An 18,813-nucleotide genomic window follows, 5' to 3' on the forward strand; every position below is an offset into this window, starting at 1 on the left:
TCTACGTGGCACTAACTACAAAGAATATCAATCCATGACTAGATACCAACAGATTGTGTACATGAGACTACGTCTAGGGTACAGGTACCTATGGGAGTACATTGGCAACCCTGAGCCTGGCCTCACTATTTGTAAACTTTGTTGTCAACCCGACTCTCACACCCCTCACTACATCCTCACTTGCCCTATGACCTCCTCCTACAGGTTCCCAGCCGTTACCCGACACCTCGTCCCTCCCTGACCATATATCCCTCCTCCTAGAGACAAGCCTGCCACTTGACATTATTAAGGACCTGCCACACTTTGCCATAAACAGATGAATTGTAGCGGGAATTTTCCCCCCATACACTCATTATTCTGTCACTTTATGTAACTTGCTGACAAAACCTATGACCCTTCAGGCTTTTACGCCCTTAATGCATGAGTCATGAAGGCAAGCATGAACTATGTATGCTTCCCAGCTGGGTGCTGTAAACGCTTTTGCGCTTCACCATGCACAGTATGTAAGGGGGTGCCTAATAAACTAGCCCCATTGCCGGGCAAATTCTAAATTCTAACCAACACCAGCGCCACATCCCATACAGTCCCCGGCTCTCCAATAACTATTACCAATATCCACTCAGGTGGATGACACTGTGATCACTTCACGCACTAAGCATTCACAAGTAATAATTCTAGTAGTTCTGGCTGGTTGTCCCTTTTAAGACCCCGTGATTTTATGAAAAACCCGGAGCTGTCACGACCCCCATCCTCCCTTCACCACCACAACTCAACACTACCAACTACTACCTACTACTGTTCGCCACTGTGTAAAATTTAATCTTAGCAACCTACAAATAAAGATGAGATGTAAAAAACAAAAACAAAAATATAATTAACAGTATTTACTCGTATATTCCCTCCAGAGTCTACGAGTCTAATGATCTTGAGAAATATTAATATATAATGTGTATATTTTCCAGAAAATTCGTGTTTTATATATATCATAAACTTTTATTATTATTATTATTATTATTATTATTATTATTATTATTATTATTATTATTATTATTATTATTATTATTATTATTATTATTATTATTATTATTATTATTATTATTATTATTATTATCATTATTATTATTATTATTATTATTATTATTATTATTTATTGTTATAATTATTATTATTATTAATATTATTATTATTATTATTATTATTATTATTATTATTATTATTATTATTATTATTATTATTATTATTATTATTATTATTATTATTATTATCATTATTATTATTATTATTATTATTATTATTATTATTATTTATTGTTATAATTATTATTATTATTATTATTATTATTATTATTATTATTATTATTATTATTATTATTATTATTAATAATAATAATATTATTATTATCTTCATCACTATGCCAACTCCTGACAGGTGTGGATGTTGGTACTGGTGAGTCTGGTGTTGATAATCGCGGCGCAGAACTGTGTAGTAAGGTGTGAGGCAAGACTCTTCAGCCTCCACCACACCTCCACCTGCTCAAAGATCACCTTGTGGGCCATCAAGGCTCTCAGCCAAGAGGGTAACTCCTTCAAGTTGTTAGAAAGTAGCAGTGCTTGGCAGCCTCGGTACCGGAAGATATTACATAGCTTTACGTGGAGACAATAGAAGTATTAAATCAGGTTTATTTTGCCTATGTTTAGTGCCTGTTTCTTAATTTTAAGTTAAAGCATTTGCCCATAATTTTTAAATAAAGTGATCAAAATATTTGTTTCTCTCTTTATATTTATTTGCTTCTTTTGTGTACCTTAGAACATGATTACTTTTAATTCTGTAGTTAAGGTCGAGGTCATGCATAATTTAGACAAATTTAAATTTAGGCGTGGGGCAGGTAAACACTGATTTGGAAATAGAGGAGTGGATGACTGGAAGAAGTTACCGAACATTATTATTAGTCACTCAAACACGCTGGGTAGCTTCAAATATAAGCGATGTGAGTTGGGTGCCTAGTATGGTCCATTGCAGTTTAATCAATTCTTATGTTCTTAGGAGTTAGTGGCTGCGTCGGAGATGTCTATGATCATTCTCTCGTCACTTAATTATTTTTTATGTTGATCTCAATGATGTAAGCCTTGACCAGAGACTGTATGATACAGTACATTTCGATTTTCGCTGAATCTACGACTTAACTGTAATTTAAAGACACTCACTGCTCCCGGTAATACAGGGCACATCAATATAAATTAGAAGCTGTATAGGTGGCTTCACACGACACCTAAACCAGCAATATGTCCAACCGGCAAACATTAAGCGGTCACGAGGCGAGTGGAATTCCAGCATCATAAAAACATAAACATTCAAGATAGATCTCGTTGATCATATTACTATGGTAGTTGTTGTCATTTTAGGCTGTGTCAAATATAGACAGAAAGACAACGTTTGTAGACTCGCCATGGCTTGGTAGAAGGAGGACTACGAGTGCGTACTGTGAAATTGTAAACATGACTGTCAAATCAATGCTAGTATACATATACTATGAATTCATAAATCATTTCATGTACTTTATATATTGTGGCATTATTAAAATTATCATAAGGACATATACAGAATATATATGACAAAAAAACATTAGCTTTAATTCAATATACTAGTGGCTCTCCGTTAAACTCGGGAGTGATGCCGATTTCGGCCAAGTGAAGACCGACATTTCGGTGCTGAGAGATACAGGAAAAACTTAGTTGCAATCTCGTGTGACATTAGAACATAAGAACATCAGAAAATAAGGAGTCTGCAATAGGCCGGTTGGCCTGTGCATGGCAGCTCCTGTCGAGAGTTACAACCACTCTCTATCGTCCAAGAACCTATCTAGCCTCCTTTTGAAACTTTCCAGAGTTCCAGCACTTACTACAAAGTTACTAAGCTTGTTCCACTCATCTAACACCCTATTTGTGAACCAGTTTCTTCCTATCTCCCTCCTAAACATAAACTTAAACTTATCCAACTTAAATCCGTTGCTACGAGTCCTATCCTGCTCAAATATTATAAGAACTTCATCTATAGCACCTTTATTGATTCCTTTCACCCATTTATATACTTCTATCATATCTCACCGCACTCTTTGTCTTTCTAGAGAATGCAAGTTTAGTTTCTTTGATCTAACTTGATAGGGGAGGTTTCTAAGTCCCGGAATCATTTTCGTCATTCTTCGCTGCACCGACTCCAGTGAATTGATATCCATTCTATAATAAGGGCACCAGAACTGAACAGCATAATCGAGGTCCGGCTTAAGTAGTGTAAGATATAATTGCAATATGACCTCCGCACTCTTATTACTTACACTTCGAAAAATAAAACCTAATACTCTGTTTGCCCTATTTCGAACATAAACCCACTGTTTTCTAGGCCGTAGGTCCGGGCTTACGAGTACCCTAAGTCTCTTTCACAAGCCGACTTCTCTAGGTTGATGTTGTTAAGGCTGCATACATTGACAGTATTTGATCTTCCAATATTAAGTACGCTGCACTTGCTGGTGTAGAATTTCATTTGCCATTTCTGAAGACTCCTGCCGCCCTATTTTGGTGTCATCCTCAAACTTGCTTATGTCACTGCTGATCCCAGTATCTAGATCGTTTATGTAGATTATGAACAACAATGGGCCCAGTACTGACCCCTGGGGAACCCCACTGGTTACACAGTCCCACTCAGATTTAAAACCATCTATGCTGACCCTCTGTGTTCTATCGATGAGCAATGATTTTATCCAATTTAAATCTTTCCCCTCGATACCACGAGCCTTAACTTTTATCAGAAGCCTCTGATGCTGTACTTTGTCAAATGCTTTGTTAAAGTCGAAGTAAAGAACATCGTAATTTTTGTCATGATCTACTACCTCACAGACTTTCCGAAAAAACGTCAGCAGAATTGTTCGACAAGATTTTCCATTTGTAAATCCTTGTCGAGAGTCGTAGATTAATTTGTTTTTCTTTCAATGCGATTGGATAATATTTGCTATAATTGATTCAACAAATTTTCCTACAACTGACATCAAACTAATCGGCCAGTAATTTGACGCTGATACTCTGTCTCCCTTTTTGAATATGGGTACTGCATTTGCCTGTCTCCACAAGTCTAGCTCAACTCCCATGTCTAATGATTTTGTAAATAAATTTACGAGGGTACGCTAATCTGTTCCATTTACTCTTTCAAAACTCGAGGAAAGATTTCATCCGGCCCTGGGGATTTTATCTTTTTTAATTTATTTATCTTCTTAAGAACATCCTCTTTTCTGAGAGTGATATCCTCTAGTTTCTCTTCTTCATTTCCCCGAAATATCAGTTCCACCTCTGGCGTTTCTTCGTAATTTTTTCTATGAAAACTGATATGAAGTAGCTGTTTAATGCATTTCTTATTTCCCCTTTATCATCGATCACTCCCCTTCTCTCTGACTTTAAAGGCCCCACTTTGTCCTTCACCTTTGTCTTATATACCTGGAAAAATCCCTTGGGATTCGCCTTGGATTCTCTTGCTATCCTGATTTTGTAGTCCCTCTTTGCCTTCTGTACATTTTTCTTAACCCTCCTAGATAGTTCCTTATACTTATCTCTGAGATGCTTCTCCCCTTCCCTTATTTTCTTTTAAATTCCTTTCTTTATTCTAATGTCATGTTTAATTTTTCGGTCCTCCACCTTGGCTCATTCTTATTTGACCTAATTTTTCTGTATGGTATATTTTGTTCTTGTGCTTTACGTAGTATAATAGTGAATTTAGTATTGTCGTCATCGCCTAGTGTGTTGCCGGTGACCTCACCCATTCCTACCAGAGACTGACCTGACCGTTCCCATGTGACCTCACATATGTTCCTTCCTACCCCCTCATAATCCACCTATCGAAAGTCTGTGACTCTGACCATTATTTTTCGTTTCCACATTTAGGGTAAACCTGATTTATCTGTGATCACTGTTCCCAAGTTCTTTTCTTTTGTGATATCTTTGATAATATTTTTTTTTATTTGTTAATACTAAGTCTAATATATTGTCATCTATAGTAGTTTCTGTAATTAGTTGTTGAAAAAAAATATCCTGTACTAAGAACATAAGAACATAAGAATGGAGGAAACTGCAGCGGGCCTATTGGCCCATACTGGGCAGTCCCGTTTACACCCAACCCCTATTGCTCATATGAGCATCCAACCTATGTTTGAAGCAATTCAGCGTATTCGAGTTAATGATGATATTTGGTAACTTGTTCCATTCATCCACTACTCTGTTTCTAAACCAGTGTTTACCTATTTCACGCCTAAATCTAAATTTGTCCAATTTAAAACCATTGTTACGAGTTCGCTCCTGGTTGGATAATTTGAGTACCTTTGTAATGTCCCCTTTGTTTAGCCCTGCCTTCCACTTATACACCTCTATCAGGTCGCCCCTCGCTCTACGTCTCTCAAGGGAGTGCAGATTAAGATGCTTTAACCTGTCTCTATACTCAAGGTTCCTAATGCCCGGGATTAGTCTTGTCATTCTCCTCTGAATTCTTTCCAAGGATTCTATATCCATTCTGTAATACGGTGACCAGAACTGGACTGCGTAATCCAGGTGTGGTCTCACTAGAGCAAGATACAGTTTTAGGATGACCTCGCTAGTCTTGTAACTAACACTCCTTTGTATGAACCCAAGTACTTTATTAGCCTTGTTACGAGCAAAAACACATTGTTTACTTGGCTTAAGGTTCCTACTTATCATTACTCCTAAATCTCTCTCGCAGTCGGATTTCTCTATGGCATCGTTGTTCATCTGGTATCTGGTTTCCCTGTTTACATTTCCTATACTGAGTACTTTACATTTGTCGATGTTGAATTTCATCTGCCATTTTTCAGACCATTCGAAAAATTTGTTTAGATCCTCCTGTAGTTTTGCCGAGTCCTCGTCAGATTTGATAACACGTCCTATTTTAGTATCATCAGCAAATTTACTTATGTTGCTGTCTATGCCGATATCTATGTCGTTTATGTATATAATAAACAATAATGGTCCAAGTACTGAGCCTTGGGGAACTCCACTTGTGACGTTGCTCCAATGGGACTTAGTGCCGTTAATGCTCACTCGCTGTTTTCTGTCCTGTAACCACGCCCTAATCCATTTAAGGATGTCACCTTTGATGCCATGAGCTTCTACCTTTCTAATTAGTCTTTCGTGGGGGACTCTGTCGAAGGCTTTGCTAAAGTCGAGATATACCACATCATAATTGTGCCCCTCGTCCACCGATTCGAAAACTGATGAAAAGAATGTTAATAGATTAGTTAGGCAAGAACGTCCGCTTGTGAAGCCATGCTGGGAATCATTGATCAATCGGTGCTTCTCCAGGTGATTTCGAATAGAGTTTGAAATGATTGCTTCCAGTAATTTGCCTACTATTGATGTTAGACTGATTGGGCGGTAGTTAGAAGATAGTGATCTATCCCCCTTCTTGAAAATCGGTATTACATTCGCTATCCTCCAGGATTCTGGTACTACACCTGTTTTTAATGACATGTTAAACAACTTTGCTAAGGGCATACTAAGCTCTTCCTTACATTCCTTTAATACTCTGGCAAATATCTCATCAGGACCAGGTGACTTATTAGGCTTTAGTTTGTATATTTGCTTACTAACATCGTTACTAGTCTACTATCACTTAATTTGTTTTCTTGCTATCTCTGAATAGAGTCGGTCCTCAGGTATCATGTTTAAATTTTCGGTGGTGAAAACTGGTGAAAAATGTTTATTCAAATTATTGCTCATTTCTCCGTCGTTATCAGTGAGCTCGCCAGAGTCTGACAGTATTGGTCCAATCTTTTCTCGTGTTTTAGTTTGATACATTTGGTAGAATCCTTTGGGGTTTGTCTTCGCCTCCCTTGCTATCCTTACCTCATTATTCCTCTTTGCTTTCCTTATCTCGGTTTTAACCCTACTCGCCAATACCCTATAATAGTCCCGGAGGTGAATTTCGCCACGATTTATCCTTCTACCTATAGCCTTCCTTTGGCCAATGATGTTCTTTAAATAATTATTTATCCATTTAGGGTCGTTGTTGTCTGATCTGAGTTTTTTGTATGGTATGTTCTGCCTTTGTGCATTAAGTAACTCACTATTTAAATTGTCGTGGAACTCGGCAATCTCAGATCTCGTTATCAGGTTCGCGTCATCTGTCAGGTTCATGGCCAAGCGCGACACCCCCTCTCTCAGCTGCCTCTTTAAACTGTCAAAGTTTGCCCTTCTGAAATCTGGTACTTTAGTGGAATTTTCCTTACGTCTGCCCTGAAAATCTAACTGGAATCGAATTTCTTTGTGATCGCTGTTTGCAAGTTCGTTCCCTACCTCGACATTGCTAATGAGGTTTTCTCTGTTTGACAAAACTAAATCCAATATATTATTACCCCGTGTGGGTTCGGTTATATGTTGACTTAGGAAACAGTCCTGGATCGTCTCGAGAAAATCCTCTGATTCTGAGTTACCCGTAAGGTCGGTCCAATCTATTTGGCCAAGGTTAAAGTCGCCTACTATACAGACTTTGTTGTGTATGGAAGCCCTGCGCATTTCATCCCAGATAAGTCGCTCATGGACTCTATCAAGATTGGGGGTCTATATATTACTCCTGTGATTAATTTTTCCCGACCGTCGCTTAATTCTATCCAAATTGTTTCTGTATTCCTCTCAGTTTTTATTTCCTTATTTATTTCACACTTCAGATTATCCCTAACATAGATTGCTACTCCGCCTCCTTTCCTGGTCTGCCTATCGGTATGGAACAGTTTGTAACCAGCAATTTGGTATTCGACTGGTAATTCACGTGTGTCTAGGTTGATCCATGTTTCAGTGAATGCAATTATATCGATTTCTTCGTTACATACCAAGGCCTTAATATCATCCATTTTGTTTCTCATACTTCTAATGTTCGCGTAGTATACATTTAAGTTAGTCGTGTTCTGAGTCCTCCCCTTACCGCGTTTAGTTTTAAACTCCCTGTCTAATTTAGTTTTGTCATCATTCCTAACACTACTTCCCTGTAATCTTTCGCCTTGTTTACCCGCTTCCACTGCAGTCTCCTCCACCCCCGTGCCCATATGTTCTCTTAGCAGTTTAAAGACTTCGATATCTCTTGAACTGCCCCCTCTAGAGCCCCAGCCAGGGTTGCTACTCCATCCCTAGACAGGTGCACCCCATCCCTAGCATAAAGGTCCCTTCTGCCATAGAAGTTGTCCCAGTTGTCAATGAATGGAACTGATATTGACTTGCAATATCTGTCAAGACGGTCGTTAACACCAACTGCCCTTGACAACCATTCACTGCCAACTCTCCTTCTAGGCAGGACACCGCATATGATAGGGATCCCTCCCTTAGTCCTAATACGATCTATGGCTGCCTTGAACTTATCAAGAAGTTCCTCGCTCCTACACCGGCCAATATCATTGCCTCCTGCACTGAGGCAGATAATGGGTTTGTTCCCATTACCAGACAAGATATTGTCCATCCTGTCAATTATATCCCCCACCCCAGCTCCTGGCAAACACACCCTCATCCTATTTTTGTTTTTACCACAAAAGGCCCTGTCCATGTACCTTACCTGTGAGTCACCAACAATTAAAGTTTTTATACCTTCCTTTTCATCCCTGCCCCTGACTGTACTAACGTCCAATTCGTCTATCAAGGGACTGAACGGGTTGGTACACTTAGTTGTTATTGTCGTTGTTGTCGTATCCTTCGTGTGCTTCTTCACCACCAGCTTTGTCTTCACACTACTCACAATTTTCCACTCGCTTGATTTTTCGTCAGACACTGGCTTTACTCGTCCAGCCTCTCCTTTTAACATCGCCAGCTCTTTCCTTAGTTTCAAGTTCTCCAACGTGGCCCTCTCAATTTCTAACTTGGCCCTCGCCAATTCTTCCTTGGACCACTCCAGTTTGGTCAACAAACTCTTATACCCAAGACCGCACATAGCTCTGGCCATATCTGATAATTATCCCTCCGGAGCTAACCCTGCCGTGACCTTTCCCCTAGTGAGGTCAGAACACAACTGTGGCCGTGACCTTTCCCCTAGTGAGGTCAGAACACAACTGCATCTAGGAAGCGTTCAGATTAAAAGTCACCTGCTGTATAATGTTGTCCCAGTCAATATTTTTTAAGTTGAAATCCCCCATAATGCACAGGTTGTTGTATCTTGCTGCTCTACTCATTTACTGCCATATAGGCTGAGCTGCTTCTTTCCCTAGACTTGGAGGCCTGTAAATCACTCCCATAATTAGTTTTTCTCTTCCTTCTGCAATTTCTACCCATACAGACTCAGTTCCTATTTCACCCTTTATTGTATTATTAATACAACATTTTAATGTATCTCTGACGATGAGTGCGACCTCTGCCACATTTCTACCCTCCTTGTCCTTGTGAAAAAAGGTTGTACCCTTCAAGTAGATACTCTGATAAAAAGTTCTTGCTTGCGAGATTCATCCAAGTTTCGGTGATTGTTATGACGTCTACATTCTCGGTACATACAACCGCTCTAAGCAAGTCTCTTTTATTTCTAACTCTGCCTTAACACCGCTCGTTGAGTCTCCGAGTTCTGGTGGAAATGATATTCTAATAATGTACTGCATCTTGTTCATATTCGCTTATGTTTATGTTATGGAGTGGAGTAAATTAGTATTTGGGGTTAAATGTACTGTAGGTCTGCTGTTAGTAAACAAAACGGAGGCTGTCTCATAGTAACAACATGGCTTCTGGCCTCCTAAATAGTCATGATCACCTTCTATCCTCTCACAGGCTCAGAGTGGCTGCCCAGGAAGAATGGAGGCCGCCTCATAGTGACCACATGGCTTCTGGCCTCCTTAGTGTTCATGTCCTCTTACAGCGGCATCCTGACGGCCATGTTGACGGTGCCTCGGGTCACTATCCCCATAGACTCCCTGGCTGACTTAGCATCACAGACTGATCTTCCCTGGCGCCTAGAGGCTGATTCAATGATGTACTCCTTTTTCGAGGTAAAATTTTTGAAATTACTGACTGAGAATCCTACGACAGGATATTTATATTATAATATTCATATTACCATCATCGGCACATCAGACGATAGTAACTTAAGGAAATGTATTGCGTTACGACGTAATCACACAGGAGTCAGAAGATGACTTGGGCAAGAAAATTTTTGATGGGAGTTCTGGTACCTTCCTGAATTGCTTTGTGGCGCGGCAAGAAATCGCAAACGGGCAGTACGCCGGCATCTGCGACAGCATTACCATCATGAAGGCCATGTCTTGGGATTTTAGGTAAGGATACTCTGAACTACATCCTGTGATCTTTTCTGGGGACTTATTTTTTATTAATTTGAGCGGAGAAAATATTACAACATATTACTCTTTCAGTCCATGTTCTGTTACTCGAATTTTCTTTCTCTTCTCTGAGATCATTGCTTGGTATTTTATATCAACTATCCTGTATATATTACGAAAAGTAAAATTATTTTTCCTTTACATTTTCCAAACTTGAAGTACAAGAATCCGATTAAAATGTATAATGTTCAATCATAAAATAATCAATATAATACTATTAGTATTCACTGACAGGTAAACATTAAGGTAAACATTATAAGTTATAATAATAGAAAGAAAGTTATCATGTGTTACAGCACGACTGGCAGGTGTCATCTGTACATCTCTCGGGAGAAAGTTTACAGCAACGGGATTCTCTCTATCCCCTTCAAGACCAAGTCCAAATACTTGTCTCAGGCGAACAAGATGTGAGTTGTAGTTCTGATTTTTTATCGTGATTGATTTGATGAACTATAAGAAAATATTTTATATATATATATATATATATATATATATATATATATATATATATATATATACACAAATATTTCGCTTTGCATAATGCAATGCATTACAGTGCATTTCCCTATGCATAACAAATCACAGACCAAAGCAAAAACAAGTTAAACAACCTCTTATGGTCTCTGCATTGAATATCAGTACCCTTTTGGCTACTGGCACTAATGAGTGTCTTGAAAGAAAACCGCCTTGTGGCTATGGATCTGTCGCGGTGTACCATTGACATAGTAGGCGTTAGTGAGTCCCGGCTCCCAGACGAGGGTCAACTCACAGAATGGGGGTCCCACTATACCTTCTTCTGAAAGGGTAAGCCTGCTGTAGAGAGAGAGACTTCATTTACGGAGTTGGTTTTGCCATTCGCAAATCCATCCTACATAGGCTAGATGAATTGCCTGTTGGCATCAACGAGCACCTCATGATGCTGCAAATCCAAAAGAATCACTCACGTCATGCCTTCTTCATCAGTGCATACTCCCCAACACTAGATGCAGAGGATGACATCAAGGAGGACTTTTACGCCAACCTTGACAGAATGAAAATCTCTAACCCCAGAGAAGGAAGGTTGGGTTGTGCTCCTAGGTGACTTCAATGCCAGAGTTGGCAGAGAATGCAGAGATGCTGACATATGGCAGGGAATCATAGGATGAAATGGAGAAGGCAAGTATAATCCCAACGGCCATCTCTTCCTCAGCAGGTGTGCTGTACACAACCTCACAATCACCAGCACCTTGTTTAAGCAGGCTAACAAGTTCAGGTTTCTTGGCCAAACGCTGGCATCTCAATGACTACATCATTGTCAGAGGAAAAGATCTTCGAGATATCCTCATAACCCCAACCATGTGTGGCTCAGACCAATGTGATACAGATCACCGGCTCGTCAGAGCCAAACTCTCCCTTCTCGTCTCCCAAAACGGCGAAGGCAATAAGCCTCCAGAAAAGGCTCTAAACACCAAGAGATTGGAGGATCCAGCAGTAGCACATGCCTTCAGAGAGCAGCTCAACGATAAGCCGATAAACAACCTTTCAACAAACAACCAAAATCCCAGTGTCAAAAATGGTCCCATCAAAGCTGTCATCACAAAATCCTGCAAATAGACACTAGGCCTGATCAAAAGAAAACAAGGGGCTTGGTTTGAGGTAAACTACCAGGATATCGAAGTACTCGTCAGTAGTAAATGTGCAACTCTCACTGACTGGCAGAAGAACCCTAAGTCTCGCACCAAAGCTGATACTTGCCTCGAGAATAGAAAGGTAGTCCAGCACAAACTTCAAAAACTAAAGAAGGAATGGTGGAAAAATAAAAGCTGGCAAATGCAAAAAATTGCAGAACAACACAAGAAGCGAAAATTTTCAGTTCCTCTAAAACAATATATGGCCCCACTACTCATGTCGGCTGGTGGTGGTGGTTCCATCTTTTGCTCCTGACGCAGCTTCATATCCAGCAACAAGACGACTCACTTCAGGTCCAGCCACCATCCACCTACAAAGTGCTGCTGGGTCCTCAGTCAACCCAATTGCTCCTCCATCGCCTTTAATCACTGCATTGTTTTGTTTATGGGCTTGATCAATAGCAATGGTAGAGAACCCTCTTCCTGACTTGTGGACAACAAAGTTCCCCTTGTAGAACTCCTGGCTACCTCTGGATGTTGTTTCTCAAGGCACATCATGTCTCGAAGGTGAATTGGAAACCATCGGGCATAATTAACATTGTTGTTCGCAAAGAAGAAGGGGATCAGCTCTGGAGTGCTTCAAGTCATAAATAAGACAAATATATATCTGAGAGTATCAGAAATAGAAAAAAAAATCATCTGAGCTTGAAAGCATACATATCGACACTAAGATCATTTAGATTGACCAACTACATCAATTTCTATAAAAAAAATCATCTTTCGAAGGTCAATTTGGCAGCCATCTTGAAAAATGGCCGCCATCATGAAAAATGGCCGCCATCTTGGATTTCCAAATGGCCAATTAGGCAGATTTGACAATTAGCCCCAAGGGTATAATTATGCCAAATTTCATGCTTGTATCACTATTTGCACGATTTTTCCATTATCCCCTCTACTATAGCTACTGTCATCAAACAGATGAAAAATGATAAAGCCACAAGGCCTGGTGGAATCCCAGCCGAGGTGTTTAAAGCAGGAGGACCTCTACTTACCGGTGTCTGCACTCACTCCTGGAGAATATACAGTATGAGAGAAGGAGGAAATCCCCCAAGATCTAAAAGTTGCCACGATAGTCAATATTGATATGAATAAGGGAGACAGATCAGACTGTGGCAACTATGGTAAGAAGCAATGCAGCCCGTAAATAGGAAAAGACTTCTTCCTGAGGCGGAAAACTTCGTCCTAGAATCTTAATGTCGTTTTAGACCATCACACGGCACCACTGATATGATCTTTGATGCCAATCGGATACAGGAAAAGTGCAGAAAACAGCGTCGTGAATTGTATATGGCCTTCATTGACCTTAGTAAAGCCTTCAACTCAGCTAACAGGGAAACCTTCAGTCGTTTTGGGTGCCCACTAAAATTCATTGCCATTGTGCGGCAACTTGACGATGACATGAACGGCAGTGTGCTACACAATGGTGCCCAGTCTATTTTTTTCTATCCAAAACAGGGGTAAAAAAATGAATGTGTAGTTGCACCAACTCTCTTTTCCATTTTCTTGGATGCCTTGCTTACTCGAGCCAGTGCCAATTTAGCCTGCGGGACAGGGGGGTAACATGCAGTACCAGTTGAAAGGTCTTTTCAACATAAGATGACTCCAGGCAGGAGGTGTCGGCAGTTTCCATCACTAAACTTCAGTATGCAGTCGACCTCACTCTCGTCGCTCACATTGAACGCGACCTACAGGAAATCCTAATCACCTATGCAGATGCATATGCACACTTCGACCTTGAGGTGAATGCACGTATGACTCAGATGCACTTTCAGCCTGCCCCTGGTTTAACCACTTCTCCACCAATCATCCTGCTTAACGATACTACCCTCTCTAATGTTACCCACTTCCAGTACCTTGGCTCCCTCCTGGCCACCACCGCGAACATCGATGAAGAGATTCAACATCGGATCAGATTGCTTCTCAAGCTTTTGGCAGACGCCGTACGCATGTCTTCAACTGTAGGGAGCTGAAATTATCTTCAAAGCTGCATGTGTATCAAGCAGTGATCCTTCCCACCCTGATGTATGGCAATGAAACATGAATCACATACAGGAGGCACCTCAAGGCACTTGAAAACTTTCACCAATGTAGCCTTCTTTCCAGCCTCCGACTTCGCTCGGAAGACGAAAGAACAACTGCCAGTATTTTCGCTGGCACCAAATATAGGAGCATCGAGGCTACCATTATCCATGAACAAATGCGTTGGACTGACCATGTTACTTACAGTCACCTAACGAATGGTAAACTTAACGCTGGCGGACAACGGAAAAGGTATAAGGATAGTGTTAAGACAAACCTGAAAAAGTGCCAAATTGGCCCCCTCATCTGGAGACGATCATACCACATCGTAACACTTTCGGGTTAGCCCGACCGCATACTGAGGCAGACAAGTGTCATCGCCGAAAAGACGCTGCCGCCACCCCTCCCGCACTAGTTGTAGTCCTCCCCCCCCCTCCACACGTGCAACATCTGTGGACGGCCCTGCCGATTCCGTATCGGCCTCTTGAGTTACTACAGAGCTAACCAACGAAGGTGATATCCTCAATAACTCATATCATTGTATTATAGACGGATGATCGTCATACTCGATTCCAAGTGACAGCAATAGTAGTAGTAGTGGTAGGATATTTAATATTAAGGTAATAAAATGGTGGCAAAGGAATGGCTATTGGGGGAGGCTGGAGGCAAAAAAAAAAGTAGTAGTAGTAGTAGTGTATGTGTGTGTGTATGTGTGTGTGTAAACATATAAAACTAAAAAGCAATGGTGACAAGAGGTGTAGAGGAGGTCCTCAGGTGAATCCTCAAAGTTGGTAAATGGTGGCCGGTTTTCGTTATACTGTTAAGTGAAAGATAAATTGGTCAATATTTGTTTATACTCGTTTTAAAGGTCAAAGGTCAAGGTTCACTAATAAATGACCACATTTATAAGGTCACTATTACAGATAAAATTGAAATTTAGATATGGAGTGGGTATTGATGTTCGTAGTTTTATAAGAGTTCATCAATACACTCAGTACAATATAATGATATCTTTTACTTCACATCATTAATAGGGACTTTGTGTTTAACTCTTCTTACATCTCCTACCAGCATATCGCACCTAAAGGAGACAGGGCATCTGAACAAGTGGCTGTGGGACCAGATCGCTCACCACTCAACCTGCCTCAAGTCTCCTGCGGCGGACATCAGTGAGGGTATCTCACCTCTTAATCTTGAGGCCATGTCGGGGCCGTTCTCGGTTCTGTTAGTCGGTAAGCTAATTAATGAAGCTATTTTACCTGCTTCAGCACATATCCAGGTGTTAGTTGTATTGATAAGTAAAGTCTAATCTATCACATGTTGTTGTATTTTGCTAAAGACTGTTCGGATCTATTTTTACTCCAGTTGGCAATTACAGGTAATATTGATGAGTAACACTACAAAGATACATAGATTATGAGATGAACAATAGTAACTTCTCTCTACTTAACCAAATTTACGCTCCTCTGCCTACCTCCATCCTTCCCTCCATCCAACAAACCTATTCTCTATCCTTTCCTCCCTCCTTCCTCTTCCTCTAACCCAGGGGTTCCCAAGCATTTTCCAGAGCGACCCCATCTAGTGTTGAGTCGCCTATCCTGTGTGACCTGAAGTCACTATTTATATTAAATAAGATAACTGTTGCAAAATTACCAATTTGCATGCCACTCATTTTGCAAAATACCCGATTCCGCATAAAAACTGTAACGCAAATATAATTTTTTTTACGTCTTTAACTGGAAAAAATATTGAAGAAAATGTATTATATATTGAGAAGTGTAAAAGTAAACTCTAGGAGAAACAGGGTACAACTGTCACGTTTAATATGTAAAATATTTATATCATCATTTAATGCTCTATACCCTGGAGTGTAATTACGTGGTAAAGCAGCATAAAATACAAGTTTCTTAGTTATAATTTTGTCATATTTCCTTAATTCATAAGTGACGTGTGCATCATTACATCATTCATTTTCACTACAAATTACGTCAGTCATAATTCATATGTGGCTTGTGAGCACTATTATTAAATAAATTTTCAATAAAAATGTGGTTATAATTATGTGAGTAAAAGACGGTTACGGTATTCATTTTCTATAAACACCACTGACGAGAAAACTGCCTTGATAGATCGATTTATAAATGCTGAATGTCACTTTGATAATTTAATCCAAAACAGTGCTATGTCAATATAGACGTAAAAATTCACCCTTGCGTAATTAATTTCATCTACCATTTGTCAGTACAAAAAATCTGTTAAGATCTTCCTGTAGTTTTGCGGAGTCCTTGTCAGGTTTATTTACGCAAATTTACTTATGTTGTTGTCTACACCAATATCGATTTCGTTCATTTATATAATAACTAGTAATGGTCCAACTACTGAGTCTTGGCGTACTCCACTAGTGACGTTACCACAATTGGATTTAGGTGGGGGCGGTGGTAGAAGCGGTATCGCTCTTGCCTCGCAAGCAAGATGTCACGGGTTCGATTCCCGGGCCGGTGGAAGTTGTTTGGACATACTTCCTAGCCCCCATTAGTCCCTGTTCACCTGCTGTAAGTCGAAAGTTGTTGGAGCTTCCAATAACTTGACATAAAACCATTGACTCTTCAGGCTTCTACGCCCTTGACTCTTCAGGCTTCTGCGCCCTTAACTCATGAGACATAAAGGCAAGCATGAACTTAGCACGCTTCCCTGTTGGGCGCTGTAAACGCTTCTGCGCTTCACCTTACTCAAGGATGTAGGGGGGTGCCCAATAAAATAAAATGGATTTAGTGCCATTAATGATGACTCTGTTTCCTATCCTAGTTTTGAATTAAAAAAAGTTTAGATTTAGGCATGAGATAGGTAGAACTGGTTTGGAAATATAAAAGTAGTTGAGTGGAACAAGTTACCAAACATCATCATTAACTCGAACACGCTGGGAAGCTTCAATTATAAGTTGGACATATATATGAGCCATAGGTGAGGCATTTATTTTCGTGCTCAATGTAGTTTCTTAGTCTATGATTTATTATTTTTCCAGGATTTTCCAGGTGTTTCGATGAGTTATATAAGTCTGTAGTTTTCTGCCTGTGTTGGGTTCTTTTCTTGTTTTGGAATAAGTCTTTTTTAGCTATTTTAAATTTTGATGGGAAGAATCCGGCTGCTATTGATGCATTGTAGATATCTGATATCTGCAAGCTGTTTGACCATTGGTGGAGGTATGTTTTGTAGTACGGTTTTGTTTATTTGACTTATTCCGGGTGAATTAATCTTGAGGCTCTCAATTGTTTTTTTTATATCATGTGTGGTTATTGGAGTAATTGGTGGGTTGTTGTTGTCTGACATGTAGAGGTTGATTGTCCTGTAGTGTTGACTTTTGTCTGTGTTTTCTTTCAGGTGTGTTCTCACCATCTGTTTTGTTTCTCTGCAGAAGTTTCTGTTGTCCTCATCCATGATTTGGTAAATGACGCTCTAAAATGTTCTAAATATCGGTTCTTTGAGATCCGGTTCTGCGATCTTTTTGCCGTTGTTGTCTCTAAGGTAGCTGTATTCGTCTGTGTTGGTTCCCATGAGATTTTTAACTTTGGTCTAAAGGGCTTTGGGTTTTTTTAGTCTGCTTGTTTGTTGCCAATTAGATGATTCCATTTCTCATTGTTTTTTTATCTTGCACCTTTCTTTTAATTTTTCTTTGGGGTTTCTATATAATACTAGGGTGTGTCATACGGAGGCGAATTTTTTTTTTTTGAGTTTGAAAAATCGGCCCATGGTATTAATGATGTAGTTCTATGTGCAGAATCATGTGATATCTTCAGATTTGAAAAGTTTTCATTTTTTGCTAGGTAAATTTTAACTTGAAATCTTATGAAAATTCAGTATTCCCACCCTTTTACCAACACCACTAAATAGCTTATTTAAAGTAAAGTAAATGTATCAGGTTAATTTATTAGGATGAAAATGATCCAGAATAGTGAAACGAATGATCTTGACACATTTATTAAATTAAATATTCCTTTAGAAAACAAAATCATCAAATACAAAAACCGGTTTTACTACTACGACCCGGTGTTGCTGCACACCATAGAGAACATGTCTTTCTTGCTTCTGTTTCTACTCATCACCTCCCTGCTGACCACCTGAGCTCGGATGTAGCCTTCCCTCCTCTCCTGGCTGTACACGTGACTGCTGGCCTCGCTCACTTGCTGTACACAACGCTCTATACTCTGGGTGTGCGAGGGCCAGGCAGGGACATGCATGGGGTTGTCCAGGAAAGCTCTGACTTGAACATTGGTGAGGCTGCAGGTAAGAGGGGGCTCACTGCCAGCCTGGATGTTATCCAGATCTATGAGATCAGTGAGGGTCTTGGCACCTAGATTGACTTCAGGAGTCTTCCTGAGCCTGAAGGAATCGTCACCAACTGATTCGTCATGCCCAGATCCTCTCATAAGTCTCATATCCAAGATCTTTTTGACTGCCACTCTTCTCTCCTCCTCATCCTTACTACAGAGCATTGTCTGCAGAACTGCCTCGGGATGAGCATACCAGGAAGATCTCCTCACAGTCTGCTCCACAATCTGAACAACCTTCCTTGGCTGACTCCTCAGGAGCTCAAGCTGGAAGAGAACATGCCTCGGACCTTCGGAGAACGATGACTTGACCTTGGTGTTGAACCAATTTGGCAAGTAGTCACTCACGATGAATTGGACAATAAGTCTCAGGTTGTGAAGCTGGTTCCCTTTCAGTTTATGATGAGCGACCCAAATTCTGCAGAACCTGAGAGCCGTTGTGAGCCACCTA

The 18,813-nt window shown here is 40.1% G+C and overlaps 1 protein-coding gene across 1 annotated transcript; it reads left to right on the forward strand.

Moving 5' to 3' along the window:
* Nucleotides 1-1,434: 1,434 nt before the first annotated feature.
* LOC121853850 (glutamate receptor-like) lies at nt 1,435-17,631 on the forward strand. The gene is made up of 6 exons (XM_042348226.1): nt 1,435-1,576; nt 9,786-10,003; nt 10,137-10,288; nt 10,648-10,758; nt 15,109-15,269; nt 17,450-17,631. The coding sequence occupies exons 1-6, from the start codon at nt 1,435-1,437 to the stop codon at nt 17,629-17,631; spliced, it is 966 nt and encodes a 321-aa protein (XP_042204160.1).
* Nucleotides 17,632-18,813: the final 1,182 nt, after the last annotated feature.

Source organism: Homarus americanus, unplaced genomic scaffold, assembly GCF_018991925.1.
Source record: "Homarus americanus isolate GMGI-L3 unplaced genomic scaffold, GMGI_Hamer_2.0 scaffold18703, whole genome shotgun sequence".
Classification (NCBI taxonomy): Eukaryota; Metazoa; Arthropoda; class Malacostraca; order Decapoda; family Nephropidae; genus Homarus; species Homarus americanus.

Excerpts from the sequence above, each read along its gene's own strand:
- LOC121853850 (XM_042348226.1), top strand. The coding sequence starts at position 1,435 with ATGTTGGTACTGGTGAGTCTGGTGTTGATAATCGCGGCGCAGAACTGT. Across the intron at positions 10,004-10,136 it reads TGATGTACTCCTTTTTCGAG|GAGTCAGAAGATGACTTGGG; the intron begins GTAAAATTTTTG and ends GTAATCACACAG. Across the intron at positions 10,759-15,108 it reads TTGTCTCAGGCGAACAAGAT|CATATCGCACCTAAAGGAGA; the intron begins GTGAGTTGTAGT and ends ATCTCCTACCAG.